Raw genomic sequence first — 18,610 nt, 5'->3', positions numbered from 1 at the left:
TAAAGACATGCATGCCTCTTGTGTCCTTTTCAAAGTCATTACTCAGTTGGGGGAGTGGATGGTGGTCAGGATGAAACAAATGAAACAGGGACTCACAAATGAGTTTTGTTACTCTCTGTGATCTCTATTATGGACATACCATTGTTGACTACTATAGAACTAGCATATTCTCCCTATCATGTTTAGAGATCTGTATTCAGGAAAACAAATAGCTGGCTGTGACAGGTCATGCGTAACATCCGTGTGACTGCAGTAATATATTTTAAGACTTATGTAATTCCTTTGCTGTTAATTTGTCCCAGTACAATCAGGATGCTCTGGGATATTTCTGGTGTCCCAAGTTATATAATGAAGATATTTTTGTTGTTTGTCAAGGTACCTTGGGTCCAAGATGTATCAAAGTGAGCTTGATTTTTATGTAATGCATTTTTTTTTTTAATCTGCATTACACGTGAGCATCGAAATGGCACTCCGTAACAGTGGGAATGCAATTTAGGATAAACTTGTTTTGTTCACTTTTGTTTTTCTGAATTCACTGATTGATTGTAATATAAATCAGAAAGTGTACTTCATTAATCTTTGATATTTTAATTGGTCATAGCCAAATTGAACAGATGAATTCATTCATCTGTTAAATTCTGCTGTGGCCATTTAAAATATCAGTATCTTGGATTTCACTATTACCTGGTAACAGTTTAACATTATAGTAACAATTTGGCAATTAATGTGACAGTTTTGATCTCCCCAGATCTTTGCATATTTGTTTATTTTTTTTCTCTTTTTAACGTTTTTTTATCACAGTGCTGGTATTCTCACTCATCCTTATTCTTGTTTCCTGTGTAACATTGTATGATTTTCATCTAGCTTGAACTTTCTCCCCATTCTGTCATTCTGACCATTTTATGGTGTTTTGTTTGTTTGTTTGTTTGTTTGTTTTTTTAACCTCAGAGAACAACTTTACCAATGATGTTTTCTGTTAATAGGTTGTTTATTGTAAACCACTGGTCCTTGATTTACATAAAACTCAATAGCGCTGTGAAGGCTAAGGCACTAACCCTATAATTTTATACATCATAACCAGTATGCTTTAACATAAAAAAATAAAAACTCACTGACAACAGCCTCAAAATGTTTTTACAGACATTGCTTTCCCATACCAATTAGGTATGCATAATTTTAGTGTTGTTTGTGACATGTTCAAACTTCCAGCATTTGCAAAAAAAAGTCTGGTGAAGAGTTCTGAAATGTTTAGTTCGTTCATTCATTTCTCCCATCTGTGCCCCTTTTACCATGTACAATTGATGTCCTTTTTCCTCTGATTAATGCTCTCTTGTCACATCACTTATTCTTTACTCTCCCTGCCAAGAAGCTTTTGCTGCATTAAAGCACTTAGTACTCAGAACTTCACAGAGATAAAATGCTGCATCTCCCTGGGGAGGGAAAGGCATTTGGAGGCTGGGTTACTACTGGTGTTAAGTGCCATTTCAGTGCAACGTTTCAGTGTGAAATGGCAGTAATCATAGTTTGTCCATTTAGATGACTAGACTGCAGTGAACACTTTTTCCCAGGCAAGAGTCTTTCCCTTTCCGGCTTTCATTAGGCCTTCTTCTCATAGCCTCTCCTTGTTGTCCTCTCTGTGTCCCCTGTTTTTTCTTTCCATCTTGTGTAATCATCTAATGTATGTCCTCTCTCTCTCTCTCTCTCTCTCTCTCTCTCTCTCTCTCTCTCTCTCTCTCTCTCTCTCTGCCTCCCTTTGTTTAGAACACTGGTGTTCATGTTACACAGTTTGAATGCCTTGAGTTGTAATTTCTCAAGTACCTCCTGCCAAGGGAGGAGAATTTAATGTACTTTCCTCTTTCTAGAATGACTAGACTAGAATGCAGTATAAAATATTGCCGCTGGAGCGATGCTATGTAATAAAATAAGCTGGAATGGTTCAAATGCTCGATGTCAGGGTTCACGCTTTACTCTCGTCAAACCAAACAGTGCAGAGCAGAGGAGTAGAGGAGGTACAGTGTGGAGAATTTTTCATAACATCAAGAAGGTCTTGTGTCAAAATGCATCAAATACAGCAGTATTTAGATCACTTTGACCTTCACTGAGTTCCATGTTTAAATGTGCCAAACCCACTCAGATCCCAAATGGATAGTTACCTTCAGGCCATACTGAAAGTGTCCAGCAGTTGGGAAGAATTTTCTTCTCTTTTATTTCCTCTTCATTAGGAGCCATCAGTTAGAGGCAGAGTGTAGTATACTTAAATGGACTGGCTGTTATAGCTGTTTCCACAGAGATACATGATCCCCTGCACTCCTAGTTAAAAAACACACATACATTGTTCCACTTGTCCAATGCACTTTGGTTTAGGAAAGGTCTTTTAAATATGTATATGGGCATATATACATATACAACATTTTTATATACCCTTTTTCCAGTCTCATCATATTCAGTTTTCATAAAAAGAACAGCTACATGTTTGTGTTTGTGTAATCTGTTGTAAAGGAACATGTGCTGTACTCAGCATGTGCAGACAGTTGATGACTGAAGTACAAAACAGAAGACAGAGAACGCAGTCAGCTATGTGGGTTTTTTTTAAAATGTATTTATTTATTTATTTATTTATTTTTACCTAAATACAGATCAGGTCTGACTCAGTTAACATGGCATTCTTATTTAATTTTCAACAATTGTTACATGAATTAAGTATCCATTACCCATAATGCAAGAAAATGAAAAATCCCAAACACTCTTAATCAATGCACATATATTCTATACAAGAAAAGAATTGCAAAGTTATCAGTATCTCTGTAATGACTTAGGGGACAGGGACCGAATTATAGAGATTCAATTTTACACTTTCATTCACTGAGAGAATGAAAGAGTGCACAGAAAATACCCAGAATGAAACAGAAGACATTTTAAAAAGTATATTCTTCTGATTACATCTGTATCAGCTGCGTTTTGCCTTATTTTTCAGAGAAGCTGTGAATAAGGTGATAAGCAGTGTGCAAAAATATACCAAAAAAATCTGTATGAATATAACTTTTTTTCTGTCATTCTGGGTATCTTTAACTCAAATGTCCTCTATAGTCTGATGGCTTTACAAATGATTCCTTTTTCAGGTAGCATTGCAGACATGCGCTGTCAGTCAGTTAAATAAAGCTCAGTAAAACACATACATGCACACTCAGCTTAAACTGTTTCTCATTCTGCAAATAGGGTTCATCATTACCTGTGTTAAAGACACACACACACAAATACACTCACACACTTACAAAGACACATTGACACATATTGTTGATAAGGTACTTGAAACTAAGGAGATAAAATAAACAAAACAAAACAAAACAACAACAACAACAAAACCATCAAACAAACCAAAAACAACTATATTCCTATACTTTATCAAAACTTGTGCTGTAGGATGGGGGTGCATGACTACATGTCCTGTAGCTTCAAGAAAAAAGTCTGATTTTACCTATTCTCATAGAGTTTTCTGAACTTTCTGTGGCATAATTTGATTTTGCTAATGTGCATTAGCCAATGGTACATTCATGTACTTCATTATGCGGAACAGCACAATACATTTGGACAAGTGTAGTGGAGAGCAGAGCAATACTGCCACAGTCTAGGTTGTCAAAAAATATCTCTTTTTCTATAATACCTTGAAGAAGTACTATCAAGATTCTGAATGGTTTATGGCATGAAGATGTATTACCATTTCAAGTTGTTATGAAAGATCATTTTCACTAAACGCACACCCATTTTATCTGCAGTATCGTGGGAACTGCATTATGGTGCCTTCTATTGAAAGGTTCAGAAAAATGGTTCTTAATACATTTTCTCCTCAACAACCAGATTGAAAATAGCAGTGGGGTGCTTGCAGTGGAAGATGAATCATTAGATCATCAATTAAATCAAATGGATTTTAAAGTGACTGGAGTGTAGGCTATTGATGCTTTGTAAGTTCGTTATCAGAGAGCACGGCAGTGCATGAGTCTCTGAGCCCCAGCCTTAAGGATCCTGGGCATACTTTTGTGAACAGCTATCTGAGCTTGGATGGGCTTTTGATCACCAAAACATTTACTTATATTCATTCTTGCAGTATTTATGAAATCTTAAGTCACTACTAACCATTGTGCTGTTTTCTTCCGCTCTTCCTGACTCTGCTGTTATTAATGTATTTAATGGTTACTGATATGAAAGAAACAGTAGTGTGATAATCTGAGGGGGGCTGGTCTTGTATTATGGCATGTTGCTAGAAGACATTGATAAAAGCATTCTGTTTCTCTCATCCTTGTTCTTAGAGTTCAGACTGCATGTTTTACGTACTTTGAGTGTTGTGCGTTTGAATGACATCATTCTGGCCCACATGCAGAGTAGTAGACAGATTTTTTGTGTGATGAGAATAATGAGATTTTAAGGGGAAAGAGATTTGGATGTGAAAGTGTGGGAGTAGGATTTGATGGAGGCAGCTATTATGTGATCCTTGATACTCTCACAATGACAGATGGCATTTCAGAATAACACAGAAAGTCTTGGCTCTCTCCTCCTGAGCTCACCAGCCGTGACCTCTCACAACCAGTACAGAGGCATTCGCAGCTGCAGAGGTAGAAAACTGGTTTGATTTTGCCCAAAGCCCCTGGTGGCAGGTTGCCTTTTAGACCGATCAGAGACTTGCCCTTCAGGCAGGAAAAGAGTAATATCCCTCAGTGTGGGGAGATGCTGTAGCAGAGTACCCCCAGAGAAGTAGTACACATACACACACACACCTGCATATTCATGCAGCAACACACAAAGAAGACTGTGTTAAGTTTAACTTGTACTAGAGTTGCATTGTTGAATTATTACCAGTACTTTGAATAAAAATCATTGGAATCATATTCACACTCCAATACTAGTTAGTAGAAGACAACACATGCCATTACATTCAGCCATTGTCTTGGCTCAAAACATTTTGGCACATTTTGGCAGTGTTAAGTGGGGAGGTCGGCGGTATTTAAAAGCTAAGCTGTGAAAAACACATTGGCTGCCAAGAACCTGACTGTATTCTTCTCTTTATGTGATAGAGTGGTCAAGGGAAACATGGTGATATCCCAGCGTTTTAATCACTGCTGTTTAATTCTGACTCTGTGTATCCTGCATCAAATCTGTGGATTAAACCAGCCTGGGCAATCTATTTTAAGGGACAATAGACTAGAGAGCATGGGTATTGCGTTATTGTTCCCTCTGTAATCATCTTTTGATAGTGCACTAGGGTTATGACAATTACAAGACTTAATGGTGCCAAGGCAAGCCTTGTTGCTCATACAGGAAACATAGCCTTAGCCACATTGGTCCCTAAATGGAAAGTCAATTTTTTGTCTCTATGATCTCTGATTCTCTCTTGTTATCTAAAATCAGGCTTATATTCAAAATGACTGAGGAGAATACAGCCTCCCATATGTGTTTCCATCTATTAGGTCAGCCTGCAGGACTTGAATGGAGGCTAATTAAAGATTCATAAAGTCTATAATCTGCAACATGTATTTGAGCCATTGCATACCATAACATATCTTGTACAGTAGACTATAATAAACCGGTGGCCTGTGGGTTGAGCAGTATCCTAACACAGTTCTTTTTTTTTTTCTTTTTTTTTAATGCTTAAGGCTGGAGGAGCTTTGTGGTTAGGTCTGCCTTGAGACTCCTTCATCATGCAACCAACCAATTCTGCTCTGTACAGTAGATCACTTTCACTTTACTATGGAAAACAATGCAGGCATGATATTCTATTCATCAGAGTTTATGCCCAAGCTAACATCAACCAGCATTGCAGAAGATTCATTATGGCATAAATGTGACGTTATAAATAGCGGGCATAATGATTTTGTGAAGAGGCAAATGAGGTACTCTAGCTGAGGTCTCCTGGTGCATATTTTCTGATGATTTTCATTCTTTTAGTAATGCTTTCAGCGGTACTTTTACACTGAATCAAGCAAGCCACAACATCCACAAATCTTCTGGGATTTTAGAAACAATCTTGGCTCCATGTATTAAATATTACACTGTAAATTTTTGTGACGCTTCTGCAAAAATGATTATTGATGATAATTAATAACATATGTAACTGTGTGCATGATGAAGAAATCTCTGTACAAATTATTGGTTTATACCAGAGAGAGATGTTATTGTATTATACAGACGAATGCTCAGGAGAATATATACCCTCTGCTATTTTGTCACTGCTGAAAGGATGTTTCCCTGAAGTCTGTCTTTCTGACAGCATATGTGGTTAGGTGTGGTGTGTGTGTGTGTGTGTGTGTGTGAGAGAGAGAGAGAGAGAGAGAGAGAGAGAGCTGAGAAAGAGAGGGATATAGCACACATGAGAATGTCCGCCCTTTTGCACACAATATGTCACAACTGGCCTGCCTGCCGTGAGCCATTAATGCAATATTTATACAGATTTTATGAGGCTTTGATGCCATTGCTCCATCAGCAGGGAGGTGCAAGCAGTTCTCATTTATCATACTCTGCCTTGAGAGAAAGAAAGAGAGAGAGAGAGAGAGGGAGAGAGAGAGAGAGAGAGAGAGAGAGAGAGAATTTGTAAAAGGCTGGTTTTTGAGATATTTTCGCTTTCATTCTGTGTTTTCCTTTCAGGGTGATGAGGTTCTCACTGTCATTAAGATGAAGGCTCAATGGCCAGCCTGGCAGCCACTAAACGTGTAAGTATTTTCATGCCCCTTTAGTGAACCTGAGTTTCACCAGCACTCTGACCTGAGTCTGCAGTCACAATGAACACTCATGCAATAGTTACTGGAGGAGTTCTTTTTTTTCCCCTCAGAACCAGTGTTTGGTGGCTCTAGCGAAATACTTTTCCAAAAGTCACATAGAAGCTCTTTTCTGAAAGTCCTATAAAAGTTATACTAAAAAAAAAGTCTTGCTGCAGGACTTGTGCGCAGACATCTCTGCATTTTCATCTGCGTGTCTACATTTCTTTTGAGTGTTGTATACTTTGTTTGAAAAAATAATGCATTGTGAATCCCAGAGAAAATTAAGTGTTTTCAATGAGTCACTCATAAGGAGGGTCTATGCCTGTTAGCCTGATCTCTCAAATTTGTGGCAGGTAATGAGTGTGCTGTCATGTTTATAGAAGCTATAGGGTAGGCTTGGATTAATTCATCCCTACATTTACAATGTAAACACAAAATGTATTTTAAATTAGAAGTGTGAGGAAGAAATTGCACAAAGACACAAAGATACGAAACAAACATATCACACACACACACGCACACCCACACACACACACACAGAAGGGGGAGGTTGTGGAGAGAGGGAGAGAGAGAGAGAGAGAGAGAGAGAGAGAGAAAGAGAGACCCATAGTGGATAGCTTTCAGAGGAAGGAGGGTGAGCTAAAAACAGTCAAAACATGCCTGTAAGGCGTCTAGTTAGCCTACTAACTGCATTTTCTATTTGGTACGCAATAATGTTTGTTGAAGTTCTCTTTCCGGTTGTGCTATTTGTGTGTGTGTGTGTGGGGGGGGGGGGTGCTTGTTTTGAGGGTAAGGCTGGTGAAGGATGTGTTACCCACGGGTGTTTTTCTCCATCAAGGTTAATGGCTGCCCCACGGAAGCCATGTATCAAGACATAACATAACACTGACCTATTTAAAATGGCAATCTGTCAATTAAGTTAGACCCCCCTCCACACACACACACACTCACACACTAAAGAAAAGACAAGAACAGAAAGGAAAAGAAAAGAAAAGAAAAAAAACTCACACTAGTGTTGAAGGCAATGATTATGAAGCATTCACTGAAATATTGATCTTTATTCTCTTGTCTCTTTTACATCTGATTGACTTGTACTGGACTAATTTGAGAGAAACAGAAAGTGGGAGGGGAAAAGATAGGAAAACCATGATATACACAGAAGAGGACAGAGAGAACTGGGAATGGGGTAGAAGTTGGGTGGTGTCAGAGGAGAGAGAGAGAGAGAGAGAGCTTAGTGGAATGTCGCGGATATTACATCCATTATCGAGCAAGCATAGGGGAGTGCCTCTCCCGGGACTTAGAGCTAGGAAGTGAGTTTGAAAACCCATTAAAAAATTGTGTAAAACACACACTTAGGCCATATGAGGTTTTGCTGTAAGCAGCAAGGTCAACACAGACTCATTTACATACAGTCATTAGCAGGAGTGCTTCATAGGTTTGCCAAGTTAACCTCAATCCCAGCTGAAGGGAATGGACACTGTCTTCACTACTGAAATAGTGGTGGAATTGAACACATTGGCCCAAGTGTGACGACACCAAAGGTTTCATTCATAGTGAGAAGGCAGATGCCTTGCAAGTGTCACTTTAAGTGATCACTTTAGAGATATTTGGACTGTGCAACACATGTACATAGCATTAGTGATGCAGCGATGTAGTCTTTCAAACTGGTGATGCAGTGATGTAGTCCTTCAAATTCATCAAAATAAACTCGTTTCAGTTCAGTGGGAGAAATATCCCTTGGCTATTGCTTGTCACTGTCCTTGGATTGAACAGCCTCCAAGGCAAGCTTTTACAACTCAGTTGGATAATTCTTTTGAAACTTTCATTCCAAATGGTTTGCTGTTCTTATACACCCACTTTCCTTTCTATCCCTACACATCTTTCTCACACTATGGGACCATTCTCAGAAGAGCTGAAGGCTGTCTTCAGGGTGGGGGGGGGGGGGGGGGGGGGGGGGGTGGCAATATATCTTTCTCTCTCACTCTCTTATACCCTCGCTCAGTATATCACATAGTCATAAGAGAGACAAGCTAGCAGTGGAACTTTCCAGAACTCCAGAAAGGCTTGAGTTGATTAGCAGTGTGCTGACAGACAGACAGTGAAATAATGGGTTGTCAGTGCAAGCATAGCCTCAAATTAACTGCATGGTTTGTCTACAGTTTAATGTGTTTCGTTCTCTGCACATTGCAATGGGTGGAGTCACTGGCTTAAGTTTACTTAAAGAAGAAAATTAAGATGTGTCTTTGCTATATTTGGACTGATGTGTCTGTCACTGAGACAGATGAATGAAATAGTGGTTGGGTCTATAGGTCCTTCTAAGTATTGTCCACCTCATTATATGAAATGATTTCTGAATGTATTTATGTGTCTGTGAGTATATGAATGCATGTGTTTCATTGTAAATGTGTCCTAATTGAGAGTTACTGAAAAATTGAGAGATTTTAATGATTGTAGTTTTCAGGGATTTATAAATATTTGTGTGTGTGTGTGTGTGTACATGGGAGGGAGGCTATGTTTGTGGTTGAGTGACAGATATTTAAGACAGGCAGGAGACCATTCCAGGTTCATCCCTCATCCCCAGAGGACACAATAAATTACCAGCATCTGTAGTTCTCTTTGCACGCCCACACACACTCTAATAAGAGTGTGTAAAGACATGTTCAGCCCATAATCCTGCTGACAACGTGAGGCTGACTGATGCTCCCCCTCTGTTAGGTTGCCTCCTCACACCCTCAGTTTAGAGCAATCTCAGAGGTGTTGGGTTTATCTCTGACGGCCATATTGGGCCAACACAAAGGCATTCTGTAATTGCCAGGGAAAGGGGGTGAGGGGTAGTGAGGGAAGTGTTATCAAACCCCTAAGGAAAAAAAAATAGACACAGTGTGGTACTAACAGAAAACACTATTTTTACTGGTTTTGACATTGATGTTCATGCGTGTGTGTGTGTGTGTGTGTGTGTGTGTGTGTGTGTGCATGTGTGTGTGCGGTGTGTGTATGTGTGCGCGTGCATGTGCGTGCATGTGTGTGTGTGTGTGCGTGTGCGTGTGTGTGTGTGTGTGTGTGTGTGCGCGCGTGCATGTGTGTGTGTGTGTGTGTGTGTGTGTGTGTGTGTGTGTGTTTGAAAGAGAGACAGAGAGAGAGAGAAAGAGAGTTTCCATAAAAATCGTGTTTGTTGTTTTGTGTCAAGGTCTTTTTTCTCCTAGGTGTTAATAGAGTTTGGATCTGCATTTTTTAAATGTGTTGTTTGTTTTTAGTTACAACTGTAGAAATGTAAATTAGTTATATCCCTGTTCACTTTTAATCCAAAATTGAAACACCTTTTGAAACTGACTGTTGCACTGAAGAAGTTAGGTAAAAGTGGTTTCAGTTTTCTGAAGCTTTAATTGGGAGAACCAGTTGTCATTTGTTATTTTTTTCTGTAATATTTATTCAGTGTCCTCAATTTCACAGCAGTTATATCCTTGATTATTCACATAATTGCTGCTCAGCTGACATGCTAACTTTATCCGTCAAAAAATAAATAAATAAATGAATTAGTAAATAAACAAATAAGTCACGGATGAAAATGAGAGCAGGATCCTAGAGCGTACAGTTACTCCGTAAGAGGAATTATCCACTGAATGGGTAATACATAACTGATTTTGGACCTGAATGGACAGAAAATTATATGACAAGAAGAATAAAACTGGTATTACACTAGTTATTTATCTACTGTCTCTCTCTATGTCTCTCCTAAACCTTCTCTCTCTTCGTGTTTGATCTCCTGTGTCTTTGTCCTCTCTTAGACGGGCAGCTCCCTCGGCAGAGTTCTCAGTAGACCGCACACGTCATCTCATGTCCTTCCTGACCATGCTGGGACCCAGCCCAGACTGGAACGTTGGGCTCTCTGCCGAGGACCTCTGCACCAAGGAGTGTGGCTGGGTTCAGAAACTGGTCCAAGACATGATCCCCTGGGATGCTGGCACTGACAGTGGGGTCACTTATGAGGTCAGAACCTTGCAATTCTCACCCCGATCGCCCCCCCCATCACACATAAGCGATGAATCAAATTAGTGAGCTGTGATCTTTTTGAACATGGGACTTAGGAATCTTTGACTCATTTTTAGACCTCAGACATGAACTTGTTGAACTGCTTGGCTCTTATTCTGTAGGCTGGGTTTGGCACTGGTTTCTCTCCCCTGTTGTGCCTGGTTTGCATATTATTCCAGCAGAATCATGCCCCCACTGCAAAGTTCAGCAGGCACGCCTTTTGAGAATCACTGGGAGATATGCATGTTTTAAGTACGAGACTTTATAACCTTTTGCCTTTTCTTGGCACTAGGGGTGAGTGGTGTTATCCACATAATGCGGTGATATGTGTTGCTGTCTCACTGTTTGACTCTGCCATCTACTGGTATGATTGGTTTTGTCTAGAAGTAAATTCACTAGATCCTTCTGTTTCACTTAATACTTGTTACTGTGGCCTACAACATCGCCACACATGGGATGGAACAGTTAAGTGTGAAATGAAGAAATAGATGAACCATAACTATAGTTTTCCTGCATACTGATCTGTGTGTGTGTTTGTGTGTGTGTGTGTGGGAGGGGAGGGGGCTACTTTCAAGCTACAGGGTTTGCCGTACACTGTTCACATATTATCATTCTGGATTGTGTTGTCTGGCCACTCAGCGGGGAGTTGATGGCTGTGAAATTTCTCTTGCCCCCTGGCTGTGTTTGTTGTATTAGCCTTCTTTGGTGACCCTTTTACTGTGGACTGAAAGGAACTCTCTCTCTTCCCCTTTGAACACTCTTTGCCTGTAATGATGCCCTGTGGCGGAAGTGTCACCGTGGCACAATATAATTAAAACTCCTGATAGGTGAAATTTAATTCGATAAAACAGATGGATAAATCAACTAATTACATATCTGCAAATGTGTTTTGAAGTGTACAGTGTTGAATTGTGAAGCTCGGGGCAAACACGACGCGTTATTTCAGTTGATTTAAATGTTCAAATTTTTGTGTATTTATAAGTGTGTGTTCTATATGAATTTTCTCTGTTCAGTCCCCCAACAAGCCCACGATACCCCAGGAGAAGATTCGGCCACTCACCAGTTTGGACCATCCTCAGAGCCCTTTCTATGACCCTGAGGGTGGGGCCATCACCCCCGTGGCAAGGGTTATAGTAGAGAGGATTGCCCGCAAGGTTTGTTCACAAATATCTGTAACATTCTTTGTTTTAATATCAAACCTATACTTTTCAGTGAACTCTTTGGACAAACATGAAGAGGATTAGAACAAGCATTATTACAGTTTTGATGGCTCTGCTACTGTACAAGAACAAAAATGGATCAGAAAAAGAGTTTCCCTTAGAGCAGAGAGAAACAAAATGTTAATGCTTATAAACTTTTCCCCTTTGGTTCCTCTGTGATTTTAGCACAGTCCTTTTGATACTTGTATGGTCGATAGTCTACCGTAGATTGAGATGTTTTGTGTGTCTTGTGTGGGATTATTGGCCCAGTGTTTTAAATGTCACTGGATAGCATTTACACAGCAGCTAGATACTCAGGCATAACCTCTGTTCTGTGCCTTGTCATTGGCACTCTATCCACTGAAAACCAATACTTATTACTTATTGATGCTTCTTACTCTTGAGTCTAAATCAATGCTCAGCTGGATATACACCATTAATACACTGTGCAATATAAGTCTGACCCACTGGGGTGTTGCAGAAGGAATCCATTTTAATAATACACTGGAGCTCAGAGATACTGGGACTTAGACAGCGGCACAGTGGCGCATTTGCAGAATATGTTCTGATTGCAATCGAGTGGCAAGCGGAGGATCTTATCGTTCTGTGTATAATATGAAAAGCAAATGTTGTTGTTGATACTTTGTGTGTCGTCAGGGTGAGCAGTGCAACATCGTTCCTGATAACGTGGATGACATCGTAGCAGATATTGCCCAAGAGGAAAAAGAGGAAGGTCTGCATCTCTTTATCTTTTCTATCACAGAGACCTTGATCAGACACGGAGCCTGGTAGAGGGGATTCCATTATCTGGGCCCCGGTGTCCTCTAGCATGACTTTTACTGATTTCACTTTCCAGCTGTCTGTAGGACAGCCACAGCAACATAGAAAGGGACATCTTTTGTGAAAAGGTGGAGGGAAGACAAACGAAAAAAAAAAAAAAAAAAACGCCCTATAAACAGTTACTGTGTTTATATGTTCCCCTTCCCTCCCCCTCTTCCATCCTTCCCTTCATTTGTTTACCAGTGATCTATATCTAAGCCTTACTTTTCTATATCTGCCTCTATATCAGATGATACACCGGAAACTTGTATATACTCCAACTGGTCCCCGTGGTCAGCGTGCAGCTCCTCGACTTGTGAAAAGGGCAAGCGTATGAGGCAGCGGATGCTAAAAGCCCAGCTGGATCTCAGTGTGCCCTGCCCACACACTCAGGACTTTGAGCCCTGCATGGGCCCAGGCTGTAGCGACGAGGGTGAGGATCCAGCATGCAGTCAAGTAGCACCATACAGAGCACTCTGACCTTTATATAGCACATAGCACATGTGACCTGTATATGCTCTAGACAATTTTTGTTTGTTGAAGTGTGCTGAAGTGCTTTAAATAATAGATTGCCATAAAGCAGCGTTGCAGAACACTAGGCCCCAGACAGTGGCAATGAAAACTCCCTTTGCCAAAGACATGACTCATAAGCTGGAACCAATCCTCCTTAGGTTGGGGGTAAAAATGTAGAGTTTGAGTGGTTATCCTCTTTAAGGCAACAGGGAAACTGAAAAATCAAAGAGAAATGAGATGCATCTCAGGACACTCTGTGTCTAAGTGCAGAGACTGTGAGTTTATTGGAGATATTTCAACAGGAATTAAGGCTTAGATGGATTTAGGACAAAGGGACAGGTAGTCATCACAAGGGATGCGCTGATTCATTATTGCCCTTCAAATACCTATATCCTGAACAGTATAACTCGAGGTAAGTAGCTCTAAAAGCATACCTGTAGTTTCATGGTGTTATATTGATCATTGTGTGCCTTGAAAGTTATTGGTCATTTCCAGCACTTATGTACACCGAGAGCAGTATTGATTGAACACCCTGAGTCCCTGCTCTACAGAAACATTTGGAAAATGTCTTGAAGCAGTCATAGAACAGCGCTTTATCAGATGGCTGAATCTGAACATCATCTTTGGGCAGGTCTCCAACTCTTTTGCTTGCATTGATCTGTACTGTTAGACATTAAAAGGTCAAACCTGGTTTTGTGCAGTTTTCATCGGCAACTGGAGGATCAATAAAACTCTGGCTCATTAGAGTCAGTGCTGTATAAAGATGTGTTTATGAGAGCAGTTTGAAACCCCTAAACGAGGACGTAAAATGTTTTTTCATTATTATTATTTATTTTTTTTAAACTGAAGGCTAAAGCTTCTATTTTAACTCATAGTAAGGATTGTTAATGAGCCATTCTCCGTGTATGTGAGAAGAGAGAGAAGTTGCATCTTGGTGTCTTCCTTGGGGTGTTTTCTGTTTTATGGCCTTGTGTGTTTATATTTCACAGATGAATTCCCATTTGAAATGTATTGCCTGAATCTGTTGACCTCTGGAGTGTCTTGCTCTGTTATCTCTTCTGTTGAGCGTTATCGCTGTGTTAGTAGATTAAGACATTTATCAGACTTCAGATCATCTCTATCCCTTATGGCACCTCAGTGTTTTTATTCAGTGCCAAGTCCCTTCAGGATGTTAGTATCCTCAAAATGCCTCTTTTAATAGAATGACTTGTGAAGATCCTTCACATTAAATTACACTTAGATCTGTTATTCAGCTGTTCTGTAGTAAATGCAAATGGAATACATTTTTGCAATTCAAGCAGTGTTGCAAAAAAACCCCAGAAGAAAAACCAATAAGTATGAAATGTTAGCTGACAGATTGCAACATATGAAAAATGATTATATGTGTGCAACATTATGAAATTATTTCATCAGTGTTTCCCTGAGTGTTTTTCCTCAGAGTAAAACATCAACTCCTATCAACTCCTCTTTAGATAATTATACTGTTTCTCTCCCAGGATCGTTCCATTAAGGGCCAAAGTTAGTATGACTGGGACTCGGATTCTCTTTCTCCCCATAGTCCCTCTCTCAGTACACTTTTGATGAACGGGCCCGAAGCCCCAGACATAATGCACTATTGGGGCTTTGCTTCTTTCAGTATTTAATGGGCCGTTAACATCCATTATCGATTAATAATTGAGGTTGGAGTGATACAGGAGGCCTTTGGGATGTTATGTTTACTCAAGGCTTTTTATTAATGATTCTATTAGTGCTGCTTTATTGAGCATAACTAAGCAATGACAGCCGTTTGGACCAGATGGGGCTGAAGAATAGTTACAGCATGGTCACCTAAGGTAGACTCATGTCAGCAGATAGTCAGACTTATGTCAGAATAAACCTTTGAGGAGCATCAGTGGGATGCTGTCCTTGTATTGTGAGACAGATCTTCAGTTATTCTGATGAAAAAAATAGACAGTTAAACATTTAATTGATGCTTAGGTCTACGTGTAGTTAAAAAAAAATAAATTACAGCGTAACATTCAGTGATTAGGTCACTAATTCTTGTGATGTCTTGGTTTGGCATTGTTCAGTCTTGTAGCATTATTTTCTCATAAACTTAGAATTTGGTCACAGAAATTCTTTGTGGTTCCATTTGCTTGATCTAGGCAGAGGTTGTCTACAGTTAGAGATAGGGTAGAGAGAGAGGGAGTGAGAGAGACAAGATAAAGCTCAGATCTCTTTGTTCCTCAACCCGTCCAGATGCCTCTACATGCATGATGTCTGAGTGGATTACTTGGTCACCATGCAGCGTATCGTGTGGGGCAGGTGTGCGATCCAGGGAGAGGTACGTGAAACAGTTTCCAGAGGATGGCTACACCTGCACTCTGCCTACTGAGGAGACAGAGGAGTGCACCGTTAATGAAGACTGCTGTGAGTACACCTTCCCACCCCAAGGAGTTACATGCAGAAACTTCATAGTCACATGAAACTGAAATTCACCGCCAAACTGTCTTCTGTACGGCCAAAATATTGCTACTCTGCTTAAACAGGTCAGCCGAGCTTGGCTAGCATATTTGGTGCCCATCCTCATATTTGCCCCTACTCTATTTCACTCCCTCAACTTGTCAGTTCAGAATCCCATTAAAACGGCCAATGACAGTCTTGGTTTCTTGTTGTTTGTAAATTCAGTCAGACTTTGGTACCGTGACTGATTATGAGAGTAATGTTTCACAACCCACTGAGAACTATTAAGAGGTTACATCATGAGTTGTATTAAGTATGAATGTTGCTTTATGCTCTGACTGTGCGTTGTATTCTGTGGTTCTGGCAGCACCCAGTAGTTGCTTGGTGACGGAATGGGGTGAGTGGGATGTCTGCAGTGCCACCTGTGGGTTGGGAATGAAGAGGCGGGAACGCATGGTCAAAATGCCTCCCTCAGATGGCTCCATCTGTGGAGCAGAGGTTGTGGAAGTGGAGAAGTGCATGATGCCAGAATGTCGTACGTTCTAGACACAAATACACACTCTCTCTCTCACACACACACACACTCACACACACACACACATACAATGTTTATGCCTTTCAGTTAAGAGCTAAATGAATTTAAATGTATCAAGTACGTTTAGTTTGGCGGCACGGTGGCACAGTGCTCACAGCAAGAAGGTCCTGAGTTCGATTCCCGGCCGGGCAGCCAGGGTCCTTTCTTTGTCGATTTTGCATGTTGTCTGTGTAGGTTTCTTCTGGGAGCTTCGGTTTCCTCCCACAGTCCAAAGACATGTGAGTCAAACAAATTGGAGATACTAAATTGCCCCTAGGTGTGAATGTGTTTGTCTATGTGTCTGCCCTGCGATGGACTGGTGACCTTTTCAAGGTGTTTCCTGGCCTTTCACCCAGTGAGCACTGGGATAGGCTCCGGCACCCCCCGCAACCCTAATTAGGATAAGCGTCTTAGAAAATGAATGAATGAAGTACATTTAGTTACAAGAGGAGCAACACTGATGTATAATGTTTAACTAATGTTTAAGTTTGAGGACAGTCACGGCAGTTGGATTTGCCCTTTAGAAAGTGTTTTATTGATTGAATTGCTTGTTTGGACAGACACCATCCCATGTCTGCTGACTCCCTGGTCAGACTGGAGTGACTGTAGTGTGACATGTGGCAAAGGCACACGCACTCGTCAGCGCATGCTCAAATCACCTGTAGAACTGGGAGAGTGCTCAGAGGAACTGGAGCAAGTGGAGAAATGCATGCTGCCGGAATGCCGTGAGTACCATAAGGGTATACAAACTCACAGATACATAACATAGCTACACAACCACTCAGACACACAAATCCCCACCCACACACACTCACACACACAAAAAAAATCTATTTATGGATGTACAGTATATATCTGTTATATGGTGATGATAAAAAAAGACAGAATACACAATACATTGAAAGGAAAATATCTATCAAGTGGTGGTTGTCCAGGGAAGCAAAGCAGAATGAAACAGAAAAGAAGAGAGAAATGAATTAGTCGTCATTTAGTCATCATTTTCACTGTGTCGGACTTGTTTGGAAAGACCATTATTCCTCATTTCACTAATGTTAGGGCTGGAATATGATTCTACTTGGAGTTTTAGTGTGCTCATCCCTATGTTGACATGTTCATTGTTAGCTCATTGGCAAAGTATTATACTGAATGCAGAATCTATCTAAATGTCAAGGTCAACGATGTCAATTGTTGTACTGTTGATGGATGAGTTCCCTCTTGAAAAATGAATTCATTATATTGACTGAGGCAGAATTCCTGGCATTTTATTAAATAATTTGTTTCTGTCTGTTTCCGTATGTATCGATCCCTCTCGTTTTCCACCTCTTCTGTTGCTGTTTGAGTCATTCACCTCCCCTTTATCTCTGTTTCATCTTTATAGCACCGGTGTGCATTGTATCCTACTGTTAAAGTCTCTCTCTCCCCCTCTCTGTCTCTCTCTCTCTCTCTCAAAAGCAACACACTGCATGCTTTCGGAGTGGTCCGAGTGGTCTGAGTGTAACAAATCCTGCGGGAAGGGTCACATGATCCGGATGCGGATGGTGAAGCTGGAACCGCAGTTTGGTGGTGACCCATGCCCAGAGACCATCCAAAGGAAGAAGTGTAAGATCAGGAAGTGCAACCAGGGTAGCGCCAACAGTGACGAGAGAAAGAGACGCAAAGAGGCCCGCAAGAAGAGAAAGAACAAGCAGGGGAGAGAGGAAACTGTGGATGAGCACGCAGGTAGATATCATTACTGCACTCATCGTCATGTTGACCCGCACAACTGCAGTTTCATTAATACTTTCAGAGTTTAATCTTTCATCACTTTATTTCTACAGGATGTAAGATGAAACCATGGTCTGCGTGGACAGACTGCACCAAGTCATGCGGCGGAGGGATCCAGGAGAGGCTAATGACAGCTAAGAAAAGGTTCAAGAGTTCACAGCTGACGAGCTGCAAAGACAGAAAGGAGATCCGGGCCTGTAATGTGCATCCCTGCCAGGGACTGTTGGAAGGAGTCAGTAGGCAGTGAACAGGACAGGGGGGAGAATATAAGTGTGGCTTACTGTCACTTAGTGATATATAGTGCACTCTCTGTAGGGCTGACATGGTGCATAATTTTTTTTTTTTTTTTTTTTAACATGGATGTACTTTAATCACACGCACATGCGCACACACACACACACACACACACACACACACACAATAAAAGAAGTAATATGGGGTACTGATAAGGTAAGAAGAGGGGAGCTTTTGAAAGCATTTTTTTATAGATCTTTTACATTGTTTAAAATATTAATAGTTTTGAT

At 40.6% G+C, this 18,610-nt stretch overlaps 1 protein-coding gene across 1 annotated transcript in view; it reads left to right on the top strand.

Moving 5' to 3' along the window:
* The window catches only part of spon1a (spondin 1a), a 70,465-nt gene extending 52,132 nt beyond the window's left edge, over positions 1 to 18,333 (top strand). Inside the window, exons 7-16 of the mRNA XM_030794215.1 lie at positions 6,634 to 6,698; positions 10,532 to 10,733; positions 11,789 to 11,929; positions 12,632 to 12,707; positions 13,044 to 13,226; positions 15,545 to 15,715; positions 16,116 to 16,283; positions 16,883 to 17,047; positions 17,775 to 18,041; positions 18,140 to 18,333. Of these exons, the coding sequence (XP_030650075.1) occupies positions 6,634 to 6,698; positions 10,532 to 10,733; positions 11,789 to 11,929; positions 12,632 to 12,707; positions 13,044 to 13,226; positions 15,545 to 15,715; positions 16,116 to 16,283; positions 16,883 to 17,047; positions 17,775 to 18,041; positions 18,140 to 18,333 (1,632 nt within the window). The remainder of the gene's footprint in view (positions 1 to 6,633; positions 6,699 to 10,531; positions 10,734 to 11,788; positions 11,930 to 12,631; positions 12,708 to 13,043; positions 13,227 to 15,544; positions 15,716 to 16,115; positions 16,284 to 16,882; positions 17,048 to 17,774; positions 18,042 to 18,139) is intronic.
* Positions 18,334 to 18,610: the final 277 nt, after the last annotated feature.

This window comes from Chanos chanos, chromosome 2, assembly GCF_902362185.1.
Source record: "Chanos chanos chromosome 2, fChaCha1.1, whole genome shotgun sequence".
Lineage (NCBI taxonomy): Eukaryota > Metazoa > Chordata > Actinopteri > Gonorynchiformes > Chanidae > Chanos > Chanos chanos.
The sequence above is the reverse complement of the archived record's forward strand: the minus strand, read 5'-3'. Positions and strand labels throughout refer to the sequence as shown.